This window comes from Delphinapterus leucas, chromosome 21 (assembly GCF_059928025.1).
Source record: "Delphinapterus leucas isolate spDelLeu-1000000601 "Yukka" chromosome 21, BTC_Dleu_Yukka2, whole genome shotgun sequence".
NCBI classification, from domain to species: Eukaryota; Metazoa; Chordata; class Mammalia; order Artiodactyla; family Monodontidae; genus Delphinapterus; species Delphinapterus leucas.
Genome location: NC_143149.1, coordinates 33,963,673 through 33,984,181, shown reverse-complemented (window position 1 = coordinate 33,984,181; position 20,509 = coordinate 33,963,673). Strand labels below are relative to the sequence as shown.

Sequence of the window (20,509 nt, the reverse complement as noted above, 5' to 3'; positions counted from 1 at the left end):
TCAGGTTTAAGATCATATGGGCTGGAAGTGAAAGAACTGCATGTGAACCCAGGCATGTGGCTGGGGAAACCCTGATACTAATTCCCACGCTGAACTGAAACTGCAAATACGATGCATCCTACATAAGAGACTTGCACAAAAGCAGCCCCCGTGGATGCCAGCAGAGGACTGTCCCCCTGCCGGGGCTGACTGCAAGCTGCCAACGTGTCTTTAGGTTACAAGTGTGGAGCGGGAGGGAGTGCCAGAGAGGAGAGGCCACAACAGTGAGAGGCCCGCGTACCGCAAAAAAAAAAAAAAATCCCATTTTTAACCCCTGCCTGAGGCACCCATGATATCCAATTTAAACCCGCACAAATGGTTGGTCCCCGCACAGTGCGTCCTGGAGCCCCCATCTCGGGACCCCGAGACCTCATTCCGCAATCAGACATTCGCTCCCGCTGCGGGCCTTGCTGGGACAGCAACCTCCCGACCCAGAGGAGGACAGAAGGAGTGGGCAAGGTCGGCCCCACCAAGCCCAGGACCCAGTGGAGAGACAGACAGGTGCCCGGAGCCTCCTCTCCCAGCTCCGGAAGTACGAAACGCACGTACAGCCAAAAGGGCTCCTGGAAACCATTCCTCAACATTTCCTAATCAAAAAGACGGGCGGACTGTATTAACTGCCAAGTTCTTCACTACAGTTCTCTCCTCTCTCTAGACCAGTTCCCCCAGGGGACACCTGGCGGTGACAGGAGCCAGTTTAGGTGTCCCCCTGGGTGAGAGGTGCTCCTGGCTTCGAGGGGGGAGAGACCAGGGATGCTGGGGGCACAGGAAAGCCCCCGGCAGGGAGTGATCTAGCCTGAAACGCTATAGGGCCACAGCCAGGGAACCCTGGTCTACACACACAGAAAACCGTTCTCCAAAAACTAAAGATGTGGTGTTCTTAATCCAAGAAGAAATCGTACCCACAAATCACATTTTATTAGTTGTCCAATGCCACCTTCCATTCATGTCCTGGGTTTTAATTAAATTTTATGGACTACCAGTACAAATCAATACAAAGCATTTTTTTTTTTTTTTTAACACACCAACAGCTTGAATGTTCCTGAAGCTTTTAAACAATGAGTTGACTGTGGGCAAACAGAAGGCAAGGACTCAGAGAGATAATTAGCTCATGCATCTGGTGCTGGCTAATAATTTTCACATGAATGTAGAAACCACTCAATGTTAACTGCGTTTATTTTGTTTTTAAATAGTTGGAAACTATAATAAAAGGCAATTTTCAGAAGCATCTTGGTTGACTGGGTAGAACAGCTTAATTTAAAAAATAATTAGTTACTGCCCCTTGGCTGGGGTGGGTGAACACACAGCACAGTCCTCCGTCCCGCTGGATGCCGGCAGATGGAGTGACCTTTCACAAAAGACATTTTCCTGCGTTTCTTCTCGTGGAAGCCAGAAGCCAGGAACAGCACCCTGCTTGGAAAAGAGAATGTTTGGTTCACACAGTCAGCTTTGGTTTATTTAAACAGGTAAGAAAGTGGTCCCCAGTTCCCCTGAGGAGAAAATGTGTTTTCTGACTTCTATCACCAGTCTGAATGTTTCCTTTTCTGTTAAGGTAAAAAGTACATTTTCCTTTCCCTCCAGTGTTCAGTTGCTCCTCTCTGGAAATACTCTTCAGATAAAGTATCCGTGTGTCTCGTTCGGTCAGCAGTCCCAGGCCACGCCTTCCCCACGGTGACCGTCTGCCGTCCAGTGCCCGCAGGGCACTGCCACGTCCTCGGATGTGGGTGACAATCTGATGCTCTGAACTGAAAGTTCTCACAATGCAGCTAAAGGTATCTTCTCAAAAAAATGTAAAAATGTAGCTACTTATGCTCTCTTAGTAAGGCTTGCGAACTGGTAATTAAATAAGCAGAATATAACTCATAAGCCAAAAAAGTGCATTTTAAATAAAATTAACAGATTGTTAAAACTACAACCAAAAATATGGATGAGCAGGTTATTTTTGGTTAATCTTGGGCAGAGATGATACAATAGCTATGGGTTCTTTTTCGTTTTTAGTCCATTTGGTTTTGCTTGATATAGTCACAAAGATCACGATGAGCGTATCTTTGAATTTCACACGGTCTCTCCTCACCGGCCTCCTGACATTTCAGCATCCCAGACACTACAGCCCCGCTGATAGTCACTCAGATGGGGAGGGATGTGCTGGCCTTCCATTCTAATGAACTTTTTACAAAACTGGTCTTTGTTCATGAATATTTCAGTAAGCATAGAAAACAAACAGCTCTTGCTTTGCTGTAAACACACCATTAGGCTCACAATCTCACGATCAGGCCGCCTTTGTCAGACACCGGACGGGTGCGTTTGGGCTGTTTTTGCAAGCCAGGTTGAGGGGTTTCAGCTCCTGTTGCAGAAGCTAAACAGGCAGAGGGAAACAGGAGGCTCTCCCCTCGCCTGCTTTACTCATCAAATACTTTTCATCAGTCAAATTCTTTTCTTGCTCTTCAGGGCAATCTTTTCCTTGTTGCAGCCATTCATTTGGTAATTGCAAAAGGAAAAAAATAAACCGTCTCCCCACATGGGCCCCTGGGAGCTCATGTTTTCTGGCTCCTTGTCTCCTGTTTCTGTTTGCGGAGGTGGGCCTCTATCTCGTGCCTGAAGACCAGCATCCCCAGCTGCCCGTGGGACGCCTCGTTCATGGCCTTGGACTGCATGCACATCTTGTACTGCTCGGGCGTCAGCTCGTCTACGCAGCGCTTCTCATGCCAGAGGTGGAAGAGGCCCCGCACAGGCGTCCGCACCACAATGAGGTTGCTGTGCAGGTACTTGCGGTAAAGGTGCACGTCCTCGCCACCCCAGCCTTTGATGTCCAGGTCGAACCCACCTGTGGGAGAGAACACACTGCTGAACACGCTGCCAGGGGCCCCCTGATCCGCGCCAGAACAGGACGCTGCGTGGAGAGTAGGAGCATCTCGGGGAGGTCTCCCCGCCCCGCCAAGTGACGAGCGTCCACCGGGGTCAGAGAGCTCAGACAGGAGGCCCCAGCAGCGTGGCGGGCCGCAATTATAACAGCTCTGGGGTCAGCGATACCCCAGCCTTAGACCAAGGGCTGCCGCAGCGTCCCAACGTCCCAACCAAAACCTCTGAACGAAACCTCGTGGGATTCTTTGAACGTGGCCTCTTCCTGCAGACCAGGGCCCTGCGGTGTGAAAAATTCACATCCCACTAAAGCAGTGTTCCTCCTATCGACTAAAGGGGGTCCCCGAAGCTGTGTGCCCTCCACAGGCTGGTGAAAGGAGTCATTTTAAAGGGACTGGCTCACAGTTCTGAATCTCGTGTCACATTCTAGTGACTCCTTCACAGAGTGAGGAAGGGTCACCTTTGAAAACTGAGACGGCCTCACATCTTCTCTTCACTTCAAGCCACGGCGTCCCAGACGGAACCAAGAAGCACTGGCCTTGCTGTCATCACCGTTCCTTTCTCACTGAGGAGATTTCTTGGACCTTTTGTGGAGAAGTGACTCAGTGTCTTTGTCGTGCAGCCCCTGATTCCCTGCAGTCCCCAGGCCATGCTGCTCCGATGCAGACCTCCACTGGAGGGGGAAGTGGGGAACCCAGCCTGCACCCCTGGCGGTGAACACGGGTGCCGTGTGGCCACCGGACGTGGGACAGGAAGATCCTGAGTCACGGCCTGAATTCGAGTCTTGGTTATCATACCGGCGGCCACTTTCCCTCTCTTAAGTTTAGTTTCTTTACCCTGAAATGCAGCAGGTGCCATAACCAGATGAGGCAGTAGGGTAAGGGGCAGTGCTTGGTTGGCTGTGATGGATTTCTCATCACCGGTATCATTACTACTTATTAAATAGAAGGCGTACAAGTGAGACACCTGCAAATATGCACAGGATGGCAAAGAGCAACGGGGGTCCAGATGTGACCCAGAGGCTCTGAGCACGAGCCCCCTTCCCACCTGCCACCCCCATGGTTGTGACAGTTATGCTCTATCGTTAGGAAAATCCAGCATGTTATAACTCCAAAACTGATAAATGTACATCATCTCAAAATCACCGTTGCTTGTACACAGAGCGAGGAAACAAGAGTTTCTCAAAATGGAAATTTCCTTCAGAACATTTTAAAAATACGTCACTTTTGGAAATTAGATTTGCACATAATCATTTAGGATGACTTCTTAAGAAAATCAAGGAGCACCCGTGGTGAGTTGCTGGGAACCTGAGCAAACCCACCACTCAGAGACCCATGTCCCCCACATCCTGCTGCTTCTAACAGGACTTGACTTCAAGATGTTTGGGTTTTTTTAATCTTTCTAACTTGGTGGTCTCTTCAAGGGTCCTGTAGTCCCTGATGTCCACCACACTTCTGAGCAAAAGAAACTGGCCTCCTCAGACCGACTCACTGACCTTACAGAGAGAAGCCCTAAGCCTTGGGCAGGAGGGGACGGGGCCAGGAGAGAGCAAGACAGGGGGCTGAGGGGCCCCAGGGGGATGCAGGGGTGGGAATCTCCACGTGAGGGTGGGCCTCTAGCTCCACCAGGCTCAGGGTCCACCCGAGCCTCTGGGCCCAAGGTCAAGGCTTGGGCCTGTTCACTCATCCCTGGTCATGTACAATCCACAGATCTATTGCCTCCAGAGGCACCTGAGTAGGTGCTGCCGTGGGGAGGGGGGTGTGCTATTTCCCAGGGGACAGGAGACCCTCGGTGCTGAGCCTGACTATGCCCCCTGATGGCTGTGAGGTCCATCTGCCTCTGAGAGACTCGGTCCCTCATCTGCAACCAGAAGGCCTTTCCTCTCTGTGTTCTGGGAGCCGTGTGTGTGTGTGTGTGTGTGTGTGTGTTTGAGCACGCTTGTGCATGTACGTGTGTGTGCGTGTGCACGTGTCCATGCATCTGTGTACATGTATGTGTGCCTGTGTGCCTGTTGACAGTGACTGCACACTCCAGACTTGAAGTGACATCTGGAATTTTCACAGGTTCAGCAGAGAGAAAACGGAATCCTCCTGCTGTGTGATTTTCCCCAGTCCTCCGTGCTGCCCTTCTTTCTGGTGGATCCCCTCTCCGTGGAGGACGTTCTGTGCGGAGGACACATGAGCCCGGCCCGGCTGGAGGGAGGCCCTGGACAACTTGCTTCGAAGCCACCTTTATGCAACAGCCTGACTTTGCCCTCATTTCTGTCCTGCCCCAGGGACACTGAGAGATGCTGAAGGAGAAGACAGGGTCCCCACTGCCCCGGGCGCCCTCAGCCCAGCGCCCACATCCGTGGCTGGAGAGCGTCCTCCTTAGGGACCAGGGCCCCGGGCTCACCTATGTTGATGAAGTCGGACCGGTACTGGCACGTCATCCCGAACCCAAAGTCTCTCCAGAACCCAGTTTCCTTCTTTATGACCTGCAGGGAGGGCACCATCACTTGAGGGAGGAGGACAGAGTGAACGTGGATGGGGGTGTCACACATGGGGGGCGTGTCGCTGACACACAGCCACCCCCTGGTTGGGGACGTGGACAACAGTCAGGACACAGCAAGCCACCCGTCCCCAAGGGGCTCTGTGATTTTGGGCACCTGTGGCCGGAATGTTTCCAGGGCAGAGGCTTGAACACACACACACACACACACACACACACACACACACACTCTCTCTCACAGCGCAGTGGGGTCCGGGGTGGGGAGCCAGTTTGGGGCAGCGCCATGGAAAAGCCACCTACACATCTGGCCTGACACCTGCACCGGCAAGAAGGAGGCCTGGGGCCCACAGGCCAGGTGGGCGGCCAGCAAAGGGCTCAGGAAGCTGAGAGAAGGAGAGAGAACCACCTAGAATTCAGGGGCCCTGGCCCGGGGCACGAACCGGACTCCCTCAGGGACTGAAAAGAAAACCCGAGGCTGCGCTGCTGGCCCTGGACAAGGGCACCGAGAGGCCAGGTCCTGAGGACACGCTCTGTCCATTCATCCGCCGTCCGTTTTAACATCAGCTGCTCCCCGTGCACGTGCCGGGCCTCCAGGCAGGGACCGGCTATGAAAAGCCGGGCCTGGCCCGGCCCCATGTCTCACTCTGCAAGCACGTTTCTAACGTATTTGCTGGAGCAGCAAGACTAATTTTAAAATGGTTTTTGTCGTTTACGTAGTTTTGGCTGCACTAATCCTGGGAGTGGGTTTGCGACCCTAATGGCTGTTTTTCCGGATTTGTCCTGGTCGCTCGCGTAGGTGTTAGGAGGAAAGGAGGCCCTGCAGCAGGGCCCCCGCGCTGCCTGTTACCCCTAACTGGAGAGAGCTCATCCCGCCCGGGCGAGACCTCTGGCCGGCATGTCTGCCTCAGGCAGGCCTCTCAGTCCCTCTGTTTCTGTTCCTTTAATGAGGAGATTGAGCCAAGTCGCCCCAAGGGCTCTCCCAGCCTGACACCCAAATACTCACCCCCTCGCTGCCCTCCACCTTCCCGAGGGTTCACTCCACCTGTACCACAGGCTAAACTACACTTGACAAATGGCCTGCAGAAGCGGCGATGGACTTAACATTTCCTGTACTCTGCAACCTATGAAACCGTCTTATTTCACTACAACCTACACATGGATGTCACTTACACTATGGTTAGCACAAATCAAGACCAAGGAGAAGAAGGGCCGGGAGAGGCCTGTCTCTCCCCCTCGACTCCAGAACAAAGGCCTGCTGTACGGTAGCTCCCCAGCCACAAGTGTCATTAGTATCAACTGGAAAGATTTCACAGAGCAGGAAAGTCGGGAAATTTTTCCACTGAGTCATTTTTTAGAAATGGCTTCTGTTCCATCCCAGTCATGGCAGGTACACTGTCTCTGCCACAGCTAATGGCTCACTGTCCTTTCTGGTGGCCAGGACACAGACATGGCCTCAGTAAAAATGCAGTCAAAGAGGGCTCCCCTGGTGGCGCAGCAGTTAAAGAGTCTGCCTGGCCGATGCAGGGGACATGGGTTCGTGCCCTGGTCCGGGAAGGTCCCACATGCCTCAGAGCAACTAAGCCCGTGAGCCACAGCTACTAAGCCTGTGCTCTAGAGCCTGCGAGCCACAACTACTGAGCCCACATGCCACAACTACTGAAGCCTTTGCGTCTAGAGCCCGTGCTCTTCAACAAGAGAAGCACCACGATGAGAAGCCCCTGCACCGCAACAAAGAGTAGCCCCCACTCACTGCAACTAGAGAAAGCCCGTGCACAGCAACGAAGACCCAACATAGCCAAAAATAGATAAATAAAATAAATTTATATATAAAAAAATGCAGTCAAAGAGCCGTGCAGCATTCGAACTTCAAATATTTGGCAGTGGTCTACCTTGCATTTAAGAGAGAAAGCTCCACACAGGGAAAACAATGGGCCAGCGCTTAGGGAGAAACCCTAGAGGGGCTGCAGAGGTAGCCTCCCAGGACCCACTGAGTGGACACAGTGCCCGGCAAGGTATGACCCTCACCTGGGGACAGTGTGACAGAGGCAAACTGACTTGTGAGCGGGGAATGAGCTACACACTTACTAACGGGGGCTTTAAAGTCGGCAGGCCATGAAAAGCCAGTATCTGAACAGCACGTCGAAGTTCAGCCCTTGGTGGGAAGAGATCCAGTGGTGCCGTCGGCATGTACCATGAGGGCAAGACGGGCATGCGTGCCAAGTCCATGCCCCTCAGGTGGGCTGGGCGCTAACTGAAGCAGTGCCCTCAACAGCCCATGAGGTCTCGAGCGTGCCGCGGCCCCTTTCCGAGCCCTCGGTGGGTTAACTGCACCCTCCCCCAGGCAATCAGAATAAAATCCACAGGAACATCCGGCCTGCAGAGGCCCCACGTGACCTGCCCCTGTCTGCCCTGTCCATCCCCTGTCCCCTCGAATGTGCCAGCTCACAGGTCTCCAAGGCTGGACACCCGCAGTCTGCCCGGCTGGGGTCACCCTTTCCTGCTCACCACTGGGCTCTGCTCAGAGCGGTCACCCTGACCCCCCGCCAGTGTCACGTCACATCAGCTGGTTTATTTTCTCTGTAATGTGAGGGCTCTCTGAAACCTTCCTGTCGAGGGGCTGTTTCCGCCTGCTGTCCTCACCCACCACCGCTGGTGAACGTAAGCTCAGGGCCTTGGTCTCATTCAGGCTGGATGTGCAGGTCCAATCCAGCACCCAGCAGGCACTCAGTCACTCCTTCTCCAAGGAACAGGTGAGGAACAACCGGCCAGTGGAAACGGAGACGGCTGGGGTAGGGAATTCTCAGCAGCGAGGGGCTCAGCCCAGGCCTCAGAGTCCACTGAGGAAGCTCTCAGAACCTTGGGCTCTGGACCCACAGGCAGAAACGCTTTCCCCTTCCTGGGCTCTAAGCAGACGGCTCGACTTCTTAGAACCTCTGCCCCAAGCTTCTACACGGAGCTACACATGCGTGTGACGTCTACTACCGTGAAGGAGATGGAGATGATACTCTAAGAGGACCATCCCCCTGCCCTGGATCTCACTCCTCTGCTTCCAGGGCTGTGTCCTCAAGACCATGCCCCCTTCCGACCCCCAGCACCCTCTGCACCCGGATCCCAGCAGGCTCTGCCCGGCATGACACATCACAACCGGACAACTGGACAGTGGTCAGGCCCGCCCTCCCTCGGGGAGCCCCCAGACACGCGCTCTGGGGGAGGTCATGTGACGGGAGTGACAACTTCCTATCAGGACCAAAACACAAAGCACAAATCAGCGCCTCTCCCCACAGATGTGGGAAGGCTCCTCCCTGAGGCCCCACAGGTTCAGCCGCACCTGTGGGGCTCCACGTGGCTGACTTGGCAAATGCCGGGGAAGCAATCTGGGCCGGAAAATAAAATCAGTTACAAATTCTCAGGCAGAGTATTTCCTCTAAACCGGAGAGAGTCTCCCAGGAACCGAGGCTGCGTTTGGCCCTCCTCACGTCACCGGAAACCCCATGGGCCCCGGGTTTACAGGCCTTGTGCCTGATGTGAGGCTCTGCCGTTGTTGCCTTGAAGTCTTAGTAAATCCTGAGTACTGGGCCTGTGAATTCACCGTGCACCGGGCTGTGCAGTCACGCAGTGAGCGGCAGACAGCCTGGGCTGCAGGGGTCCCGAGGCCGGGCTGCCACCCCCCATACACCCCGCGTGGGCTGGGCCCTGAGGCTCAGGGGTCACATGCACAGGATCCCAGGGGCTGCATGTGGTGTGCACGGGCCTCGGGCTGGGAGGCAGCATGACCTGCCCGCGATCACTCAGCCAGTCGAGGCCGAGCCCAGACCAGCACCAGGCTGGCCATGATGGTGTCCATTTCTTGACAAATAAGGTGTTTCTCAAGCCACAGCTTTCAAAGAATTGGTCTAAGAATGGACTCAATTGCCACCTCCTCCAGGATTTGTACTAACCCACACTTTTCTACAAGTCTCCTTTCATCGGCATCTGCATGAAAAAGTGAAGTGTTGGGACTTCCCTGGTGGCACAGTGGTTCAGGATCTGCCTGCCAATGCAGGGGACACGGGTTTGAGCCCTGGTCTGGGAAGATCTCACATGCTGCAGAGCAACTGAGCCCATGTGCCACAACTACTGAGCCTGCACTCTAGAGCCCACAAGCCACAACTACTGAGCCCATGAGCCACAACTACTGAGCCCACAAGCCACAACTACTGAAGCTCGCACACCTAGAGCCTGTGCTCTGCAACAAGCCACAGCAATGAGAAGACTGCGCATGGCAACAAAGCGCAGCCCCCGCTCGCCGCAGCTAGAGAAAGCCCACATGCAGCAACAAAGACCCAACACAGCCAAAAATAAGTTAAAAAAAAAAAAATGAAGTGTCTTCTGAAGGGCATCGTGCTGGACCAGGACTCTGCCCAGGGAGCCTGCAACCCAAAGTCAGACCCTCTGCCCCCTGGAAGCACGTGGATGTGGAGAACGTGCCCCTGCCCCCAGCTGCCACAGTCTGGTCCCATCACTTGAGTTCCCGACCTGCCACCCAGCACTGAGGGCGTCTGAGCAAGTGACACGTGCCTCTGAGCTTCAACGTTCTCATCCGTGACATGAGCGTAGCACTCCTTTTCACCTTACTGACTGTTATACGACAACGTGGGCAGAGTGCCGGCTGGACATGGCATCTGTTAATGTGACTTCTGTTCTCAGCGAATGTCTGCTTCCTGAACAAACAGAAACAGACTAAAAGGATGGACCAGGCCCAGCCAGCACTTTTTAGAAATTTAAACTGAAATGCAGGCCAGTGGTGAAGTACTCTTTGGACTAAAGGAGAGAGAAGGGTGTAACGAGAGAGAGGTGAGGACAGGGTCCGCGGACCAGGCGTACGCTGACCAGTCGTCAGACAGTGCCGGGCAGGACCACGTGGCAGAGGGAGCGGCCAGGCACTGTGGGCATCAGCGCCGGAGAGGAGATGGCCCTCGGGGGAGGGCAGCTCAGGAGACACGGGGCAGGGGTGCTCCGGCTGGCGTCAAGCCCAGGTGCTGGGGTCGGGTTTGCAGACATTTCCTCGGTGATCAGTACGAGAGTCAGATTGTGGAGGGCAGTTCATCCCCCAAAGAATCAGGATTCAGGGCTGTGCTGGCATGGCCTGGACCAGCCCACCACCTGGGCAAGGAAGTCTCTTCCCAGCCCTGTCCAGAGACGTCACAGGGGGAGCCTGCACCAGGCCCTGCAGGAGGACTGACTCCCTGAAGATAGACAGCCAACGCTGGGAGGCAGCTCCTTCCCCCTTCGGAGAGTGGGCTTTAAACACTTCTGAGCACGCCACTGACTTTATGCCTTCAAAGGCTTTCTTTTAGTGGAATTAATCTGTGTTTTGGAAACACATCTCTGGCCAAGGGTGAAGGAGAGACTGGAGTGTGAGGGAGAGATGGATCTAGATGGCTCCTGCAGTGGCCTCAGCAGGAACTGACAAGGCTCAAACCAAGAGAGGGGATGTCTAAAGTTAGCAGTTACATACATGAGGGTTATTCCTTTCTCGGAAGGCTGTTTCTACATTAAAGCATCAGCAAGTTTCACCTCAGGTTTAAAACTCTACAAATTAATATTAGTATGAAATCCCATGATTTCACTTACTACTGATTACTAACGGTCTGTACTCAAATGTAAAGAAAGAAGTAACCTGAACACACAAAAAATCCCCGTAAATTTGGTTTCTCGCCTCTATCTGCAGGCAAACGTTATCAACTGTCAGTGGCAACAGCCAGAAGTAATAAGTGGTACACTGACTACCAAGGTTGTATTTTCAGGGCTGCTGGCCAAGGCTCCCATTTGCACATGGCAGTCATCTGTCACAGCCGCATTCCGGACCTGGGCTTTCCCGTCATTATTAATATATATGTGTCGTATCTTTCAAGACTGAGCCAAAAGGAACCACTGGCACGAAGTCTCTCCTAATTTACCCACCTCCAATCACTACCTGTTATTTTATACCTTCTCTGCACCCACATGTTTTCTCTCCACCATATTAACTTCAGGAGTTTGAGGCTCTCCTCTGGCCACTTCCCTTTCTATTTCCGCTCTCACCTAGAACTTAAGCAACTCTGTCTCTGCCACACTAGATAAGGGAATCCTGGTCTTGGCCTGAGCTCTAGCTGGTCGTGTGACCCTGGGCGACTCTAGGAGAAAGAAGTGAGTGAGTGAAATGATCTGGGGCATCACTGCCACGCACAGGAAACTGCTCCAGTCCCTGACTGCCCCACGCACACCTCAACTAGCTCTCTATGGGCAGCAAGTGCTCCAGAAAGGGCTCATCCAGTAAGAACATAATGGATGCTTTTCTTTTTTGACGGAGACCCCTTTGTCTCAGAGACAATTGCTCTTTCTAGGATAAATAGCCATAAATACTGACTCCTAAAATACCAGACCCGTGTGCTCTGTGGAATGTCTCAGCTGTATTCGGAGGTGACTGGTAAAGGCTGCAGGATAACTCAGAGGCCTCGGAGCTGTGGACACAGCAATCTGAGTTCTGTTTCTGACTTGACCACTAATTCTGAGGACCTGAGAAGCTGGCTGGACCATGCCAGACCTTGAGCTTCCCTGCAGGAATGGCAATAAAAGGATAAAACTTTTAAATTGTGAAATGAAATGAATTCCTTGAAAGCAAATAAGGTCTTGATTTGAAGTTGAAACATTAATCCTATTCAATGTCAAATGTAAAGCAGTACTTTATTTAAAATCAAAGGAACTTTTATTCTGATTGGCTGAAAGAAAATAAATCCTGCATCCCATTCCCCGCCTCAATCCCTATTAGAAGCTTAGAACTCTATGGAAAGGAAACATGAAGTTTTTCTGTCTCAACAGGAGTGATATCACCTCTAAGCAGGAGTGAAAAACTCTTACTGTGTTTATGTATAAAGCACATGCATACACACAGTATGTACAGATACACAACGAATGTGCGGTATTACAATTTCGCTGGGGGAAGAGAGAACGGTGTTATTACTGTGCTGTGCGCCTCACGCTGCAAGTGAAGCCACGCTAAGACATGGTGAGAAATGAACCTGGTGCAGCCTAGAGGAACCCAGGCTGGAAAAGATCATTACATCAGCTGCCAGAGGTTAACTGGAGGGGGACCCAGGATGGGGTGGGAGAGAACAGGTTTTCCTACTTCTGGAAGCTTCAACACAGAATCAGTCTTCCCAAAGAATTCCACAGAACACATTTTCAATGAAAATCAGTTTACTTTCCCACTGCAGGGAAGCATGGAAGACTGAGTCCCATCACCTCCTCATGGTCAGACAGCGGCTTCCTTTCTCCACCCTGAGAGGTAAAGAAACACGGCTTCGCCACCTCAACAGGAGAGACAGCCGCTGAGGCAATTCCTACCGCCGCCCCCCAGGCTCAGCCTGAGCTGGCAACAGCTTCAGATAAGCCCTGCTGGCGTCTCTACAGAAGATCACAGCCCAGCTTGGCGATGAAAACAGTGGGACATTTTGCCTCGGAGGGGCACACCTTCCAGCAGCACAGGGACCTTCTGTTGGCTTCACCCTGTCCTCCTATTGCCTGCAGTCTCTGCTGAAGGGACCAGCGAAGACATCTCAGCTTCCAGAGAGCCTGGGTGCTGTGTGGGTCCCCTACCCATCACCTGTGCGGCTGGGATCTTAGCACAGAAGTCCCTCCCATATTCCTGTGAAAGCCACCTTGCTGGTGACACTTCTGATGCTAATGTGGGAATGGTGACGGAGAGCAGGGATCTGGCCCCTGCCCCACTGTGTGCCTGGTGGGGGGGGGGGCCCGTCAGCCACCTCTTCCTGACTTCCGTTTTCCACCTGTCCAATGGGAACCTAAATCTCACCTTTCTTACCTCATAGGATTGTAATAATAAAGGGGAAATGTGCTGCAACCATAATGCAATAATACTGGTTTTCAAAACTGTAGAAGAAAACTATGAAATTACCTTTCTGTAAGGTACTGTTCCTATTTATTTTCCACTTTTAAATACTGCAAGCCTTTTAATCAACGAGGCGCTGGGAACAAAGGCCAGAACACCTGTCACACTTACAAATTACTCTGGGAAGCAATCCACAGGTTTCCACTCACCTCCACTCATGGTCAGGTGCCCCTGGTGACGAAAGACATGAAACAGAGCCCCACCAAGGCCCCTCGGGGGAGCACTCACCAGCTGCTTTTCTAAGGGAGGGATCGAATCATGATGGCCGTATATTATGCCAGGATTGTACTGACTGAAAAGGACCGGATAAAATACCTTCTTCCCTGCAAACCAGAAAACAAACATATGCGCTAAGCGACAGATAAAGCTGTTAGGTTTGTTCATTTATATGCGACCGTCAGAAACAGCCTAGGGATCTGCGTCCACTGTCCCTTTTGCCTCCACTGGTCTCTGACACAGACCTTAGCAGTACTGCGGCAGGTAGACCAGATGGACACGCACGGATTCCTGACTTCCCAGCACAAGGGTAATGTTCCAAGCTCTGACGGCCAGTGGACCTGGCACTGGGCACAACTAGTGGGAGTGGGTGTGAAAGAGGGCCCCAGTGCCCCCGTCCTGCCAGACCTTAACCCTTTAACTGCTGGCTCGTGGGGCAGTCAGCCAGGGTGACCTCAGGCAGCAGGAAAAGACTTCGGGAGCCCTGGGTAGCTGCTCTTTACCAATTTTCACAGAAGAATTTCAGTATCTGAACAACGGACATGGCCATTCCAGTGGTTATCAGCTGAGTATCGGCCTTGCTGCCGAGTCAAAGCTATGAGAACAATTTTCATACTGTGGGTTCTTTCTGTCTGGAGCCCCTCCTGCCCTGGTAAACGCCCATAGCCACTCCTTCCCTTCGGTTTCAGTAGTGTCTCCCAGGCCCAATCCTCCCCACCACACCTGCTCCCGGGTCATCCCCTAAAGCTGACCTCCTAGGGGAGAATGGAAAAGGGGCTGTACACACGAACTTGGGACCAAGAGTCCCAGAGCTATGGTGGCTGACAGGCCCACAGCACGACACCAAAGGAGGAATCAAAGCAGACGGCATCCTTGTCTTTGTCAGCGGGGTAAATAAGGCAGATCCAGGAGCGGGTCGTTGGGGCGAGCTAAGAGGATGCTCGGGAGGGGAGCCCCACCTGGCTGTGTGTTCAGCCTGCAGGTGTTGAGGAGCTCGGAGGTGAAGTAGATGTCCACGTCGCAGAAGAAGAGCAGCACGTTGCGCCCCGTCCAGGAGCGGGCGCCCACGTCCAGCCCCTTTCCCCGAGAGAACTCCCCATTCAGCTGGATGAAGGTGAAGTTCCTGAAGTTGGCGGCTCTGAAAGGTGAGACCACACACAGTCACTCAGGTGCCCGGGCTTGCTGCCGGTGGAATCCCCTGGAAAACACACAACCGAGGCCCACGACATCTCACCACGTGTCTTCTGTGACCCGAGGGCACTGGGATTAAGGGTACCAAGGACACTCGAGAAGTTTTAGCACCAATTTATTTTTTCTTTTTCTAGCAGTTTCCCCATATTGAAAACTACTGTCACGGCTAATGTGTGCTCCTCATGAGGGGGAGAACGTGAGCCAGTAAAGACCAGGTGACAGAACCCAGAAAAATCCCAATGCCTCTGGAGCCAATGAAACCAGTGGCCAAGGAAATAAAGCCACACTGCAATGGCCCCACTGAGCAGCTTCTCATCGGGATTCCCTCCAGGAACCCGGCAGCGTGGTCCAGGTGTATGTCTATCCCCAGACACGCTTACACCTGGATCCCTTCCCCACCCGAAGGTAAAACAGCCGAGCACAGTAAGGAAATGACACTTGGATTCAGAAGATGAGGACGTTTGGGACCTGGCTCCCCTGTGGATTAACGCTGTGATCTAGGCAAGCGTTAATCTCCTGGAGCCTCGGCTGCCTCATCTGCAAAACAGAAATAACGACACCTTCCTTAACTGCTCTCAGAGTGATCAGCGTGGTAAGTGACGCTAAGAGCGTAACGCGCACCAGGTGAGCATCAGCCAGTCTGTTACCAGCACAGGCCTGAGGTAATGGAGTCCAGGTGCTTCTTCACCTGGCTGCTCTCTCCCAGAACCTTCTGAGATGCGGCACGTCTTGAGCAAAAATTCCAGGAATTCATCTAGTACCTAGTGGGACAGGGACTGTCTTCTCCCAGAGGCCCACTCTGGGTCCTACTGGACTCTCAATTCCACTTGTACAGGCCTGGCATCTGGCCAGCCCCTCTCCCGTGACACACCCTTCCTGTCCTGATGGCTTCCTCGCCCCCAGCTCAGAGCCCTCCCCCCACCCAGCCTATCCCATCCCCCAATTCTCTCTAATCCTGATGCCTCAAAAGACGTTCAAAACCCATCTCCATTGTTTAAAGTCTGTAACTATCTCGGGTAAAGGTCACCACAAATACAGTCATAAACTTTTCAAATGTATCTGGTAATTTAATCAGTGAAACTAGCTCTGCTACCCCTTCCTTGACTTGTCACCTCCTTTCAGACCTGGCAATGAGCTTGGGTTTTTTATCCTGGGAATCTGGGCCCAAGCTTGTCTGAGTCTGAGGCCAAACATGCTTTTCAGATTAAGGCAGAAGGCCTGGTGCCTGGAGGAGAACTGGATTGTAAGCCAGGAGCCCAGGTCCAGGGCCTGGAGCTGCCCAGCCCCACTGGGTACCCAATGGATGCTGGTGACTAAACGTGTCCACAGATGAATGACTGCAATCCAGCACTGCCTCTCATTATTTGGGGCAGTCACTTCACTTCTCTGGCCTCAGTTTCCTTGCTGCAAAGCCTCATGATACAGACCTCAGGCCCTTTACATGCTAAGGTTCTACTGTTGGATGATTCAGCCCAGCACTGCTCTACCCGGTTCTACGCTTTCAGAACTCCGTTTTGACTCTTCTCTCTGGGTAGGCGGGCCACAGTTCCTATTTTCTGTGAGTCGCCTGGGGGTTATGCCCCAGCCTTCCCTGGTAGGGACAGCGCTGCCCCCTTGTCTGCAAAGAAGACATCCAGGTGGAGTTAGACCTTTGCAGCACCTCTGCATCCCCTGGAGGTTTCTACAGCCCACTTCCCCCTGCCTTACTTGATCAGTTCTCAGGCAAGTTCTACCCTTGGGAGATGCCTGGGTTTTCACCTGTTCATCTAAGCTAGCCTCACAGAACTTGTCCACCGTCCAGTGGGCCGGCTTTCTCTCACAGCTGTAGCAGGTCTCTTTTCTCAACTGTCTCACAGTTCATACTCTGTGAGACCACAGGGACTAATTTCCAGGGCAGGGAGGGCTTACATGCCCAAGCACCAAATCCTTGTTCACGTGTATCTGACTCATGACTCAGGTGGCTCCTCCCAGAGGTTTCCCAGGGTCTATCATTAGAGATTGCAAATAGAAAAACGCTTCACGTTTGAACAATGGCAAGAAACTTTCGCCAAGAGTAGGGGAAGGCAGGTCCTTAATTCACTGTGTTAAAGACAAGCAGGATTTTTGTCCCAAACAGCTTACAGTCCATTTGTGTTGACATATCAAATATTTACACACAAATAGTATATTTGCTATTTACTGTGTAGAATATCAAACATTTACACAAAGTGGAGTCGTGTTTAATACTTAAATAAGAATACAGGCAGCATTAGAAGCTGAACTAACAGCATCGAAGGCATGACCAGCCAGGGGGCTGAGTGAGTAGTCGGGAGGCAGCAGAGGGCTACAGGTCCAGGGAGAGTGGTGACTGGGGGAACACATGTACCCCACACAGAGCTTAGTCTCGTTTGTTCTGTCCCCCAATTCCCCAAGCCCTGGTCTGAACTCTGCTGATGGACTGCTCTTCTCTGCCCTGCTGCAGTGGGTGGAGGTGAGAGAAAGGGAGGGGAGGAGAGGGGGAGGGGAGGGGGGAGGGGAGGGGAGGAAGAGGGGGAAAGGGGCGGGGGAGGGGTGGGGGAGGGGAGGGCAGGGAAGGGAGCTTGCCTGTTGGTCACCGTCCCTGGGAAAGGAGGCTGGGACAGCTCACTGTCCTAGTGCTTGAGATGACCTTGATGTAGAATTTATTTTAAAGTCTTAGAACATCAGCCTCCATGCTTCAGTGTGTGGTCTGTAGAGGAAGAGATCTTGGGGAACGGGTGCCAGGTCCATGGCCGGATGCACACGCAATCTGCCTCCTCTCTCTTCGTCCAACCTCCCAACGAGGATGAGACAAGCCATGTTACACCCACGGCACCACCCAACCTGAATGTGCACTTTAAACCCACTCTCCAGCGCGTCCACAGGCCGGACGCAAAGCCCCAGGACACAGTTCCTGCCACTTGCTGTCCACACAGCAGCCCCTCTGCCCCACGGGCCCCGGCCGTCTCTGCTTCCCACGCCCCACAGAACCCTGGCTTCCCATCCACCCTGATCAACACCGGCCGGCAGGGGACATGAGGGACCTGGACAAGACTGCACACCGAGGCAGGGTGGGGACGGAGTCCCTGCTGGCCCGGGAAGCCCCATTGGGTGGTCCTGGGCACTGGAGAGGCGCAGGGTAACTCTGTCACCATCTGTGGTTCCCAGTGGGGCGGCCAGGTCTCTGTGCTCAGTTACACGTCTGTCTGTAGGTGGATATCGGTGCTGCCCTCTTCCTGATCACTCAGCCCAGCACCCCCTATAATTAACCAGGACCCCTCCTTCTCCTCTCTTGCCGTCAGCAAGGACCTCTGATAATTGACACGTGATCTCTGCTGAAAAAGAGGGCTGAGCTGGAGACGCCAGAAACCAAATCAGAACAACTTTCCTCCCCTCTTCTCCAGAATGGCGAGATGAACACACCGCGAAGCATCTGGGCTGGGAGTAGGACGCCCCTCCCATCTCGGACTCATCAGCCCAGCTCCGGAGCACAGGGTGCACGGGATGAAGGGACACCAGCTTCTGCAGGATAACCAGGCCCCCGACCTTCCCGCAGAGGGACTTGCCCGCTGGGCCCGAGCGTCCTGCCCAGCAGCACGTGGACAGCATACTAAGAGGCTGTGCAGAAGCAAGGACACATTTCAACACGGAACACTGACTGGCCCGTGGGGTCGGGGGTTTGGGAATGTGCATGACACGACCACAGGGCCACAACCCCAGATGCAGGCCGCAGAGCTACACAGGCAGGGGCCCTGTTTAGTTCTCTGTTCATCCCCATCCCCTCTGCAGCGACCTGGGGCACCAAGAGCATGGACACACTGGGGCCTCCTGTGTCAGCTCAGTGGTCTCTCTCTGGAATCCACCTCCTCCCCTGACTCCAGTGAAGATCCCACCCAATCCTCACAGCCCATATCGAGTGTCACTGCCTTTCACCCTCCTGTGGACCAAGGTGGCCTCTCTGGGCCCCCAGGCATTTGGGCCAGTCCCGCCTCTGTTCTCCTGGGCCCAGTGCATTCTTGTGCCCTGTGCACTGGACCACCTGGTCTGTCCTCTAAACCCTGGAGGACAGGGACTGCCTTATTTTCTTATCTCTATCTTCAGAGATTATCAGCACTGTGCGGTAAGTGGCGCCCACGGGGACACAGTGCAGCTCAATAAACACTGAGTGAATCAAGAGACGAGTCAATGGAAAACACAGAGTGCGTCTCAGACCTGTCACTGTGGGAGATGCTGCCCCAAGACGCCACCTCATCCCCTCAGGTGGGCACCGGAGAGGCCCACACACATCCTAAGCCCACCTCCCCCATCAGAAAGAGGCTCCAACCAACACGTTCCCAAGGACAGGCACAAACCAAGCTTTTAAGAAGATGGCAAATAAGTAACAGAAAAAAAGAGAGCTGAAGAAAATAAAATGCAATTTGGTTTGAAATATTTAATTTAGCCATATTAGCGGCATGTCTAGAGTAATGGCCTCATGAGGAATGGGCTTTTTCACGGTAGAATGTGGGCATTACACTCTCTACTATGTAACTTCCTGTTATGAATCAGAGTCTGCAGTTCCAAATGGCCCCAGGATTACTTATAATTATTTCTTCTCTTTTCTTCTTGAATTGTATTATCAACTGATGAAACTCTTGAGTCTCTCATTCAATTCCTTTCCTTTATATCATAAGTCTGATGCATTGGGTCTCCTCCAGGTTATATGTAGTCATGCTGACAGAGGTTAAAATGACCTGAGGCAGCCACTGTTTCAACTGGAGATTTCATTTCTCTAATTGACATGCATTTCCCAGAACTGCTGGCTTAACAATGATAAAAGATCTTGCTGTCCAACATGATTTACTCTAATACAAATTTCTTCCCACCCCTGCAAGGAAATTCTCTTAATGTGACACTTCCCACAAGAACCCTTCATAAAAAAGAAGAAAAAACCTTAAAAATTTTACATAGAAATATTATATTTGATGTATAACTTAAAAATTTAAATCTAACAGCCCTGAATATTGACATTTCTTATGAGTTCTATTTACTAAAGGGATCTGAATGCGGTAAGTAATTTAAGGCTAAACATATTCTCAGTCAGTTGTTCATAGTAGGCATTTTAAACAATTTAGAGTTTTCTAGTTTCTGAGCTTATATACAATCCTGCTTATACAATTGTTTTAGCCAGTTTCTTTTGAAAATATAAATAAAATTGACAAACCTTTAGCTCATTATCTAGAAAAATAAGAGAGAGGACTCAAATTATAAAATTATAAACAAAAAAGGAGACATTACAACTGATACCACAGAAATCCCAAATATTATAAGAGACAACTATGAAAAATTACATGCTGACAAGTTAGATAACTTAGTAAAAATGGATAAATTCCTAGAAACACACAACACTCAAGACCGAATCATGAAGTAATAGAAAATCTGAACAGACAAATTATGAACAAGGAGATTAAAACCTCCCAACAAATAAAAGCCCAGGGTTAGATAGCTTTACAGATGAATTCTACCAAACATTTAAAGAAGTAATTCCAATCCTTCTCAAATTCTTCCAAAATATTGAAGAGGAAGGAACACTTCCAAACTCATTTTATGAGGCTAGCATTACCCTGATACCAAAGTCAAACAAAAACACAACAAGAAAAGAAAATTACAGGCCAATATCCCTGAACGTAATGCAAAATCTTCAACAGAATACTAGCAAATTGAATTCAAGAGTTCATTAAAGCGATCATAGGCCATGATCAAGCGAGATCCAACCTTGGGATGCAAGGATGGTTCAACATCTACAAA

At 52.0% G+C, this 20,509-nt stretch overlaps 1 protein-coding gene across 1 annotated transcript in view; it reads right to left on the bottom strand.

The window, feature by feature from the left end:
• Positions 1-788: 788 nt before the first annotated feature.
• The window catches only part of CSGALNACT1 (chondroitin sulfate N-acetylgalactosaminyltransferase 1), an 85,076-nt gene continuing 65,355 nt past the window's right edge, over positions 789-20,509 (bottom strand). The window contains exons 4-7 of the mRNA XM_022571380.3: positions 14,494-14,672; positions 13,547-13,641; positions 5,293-5,374; positions 789-2,863 (exon numbers count right to left, since the gene is read on the bottom strand). Of these exons, the coding sequence (XP_022427088.1) occupies positions 2,574-2,863; positions 5,293-5,374; positions 13,547-13,641; positions 14,494-14,672 (646 nt within the window). The 3' untranslated portion in view covers positions 789-2,573. The remainder of the gene's footprint in view (positions 2,864-5,292; positions 5,375-13,546; positions 13,642-14,493; positions 14,673-20,509) is intronic.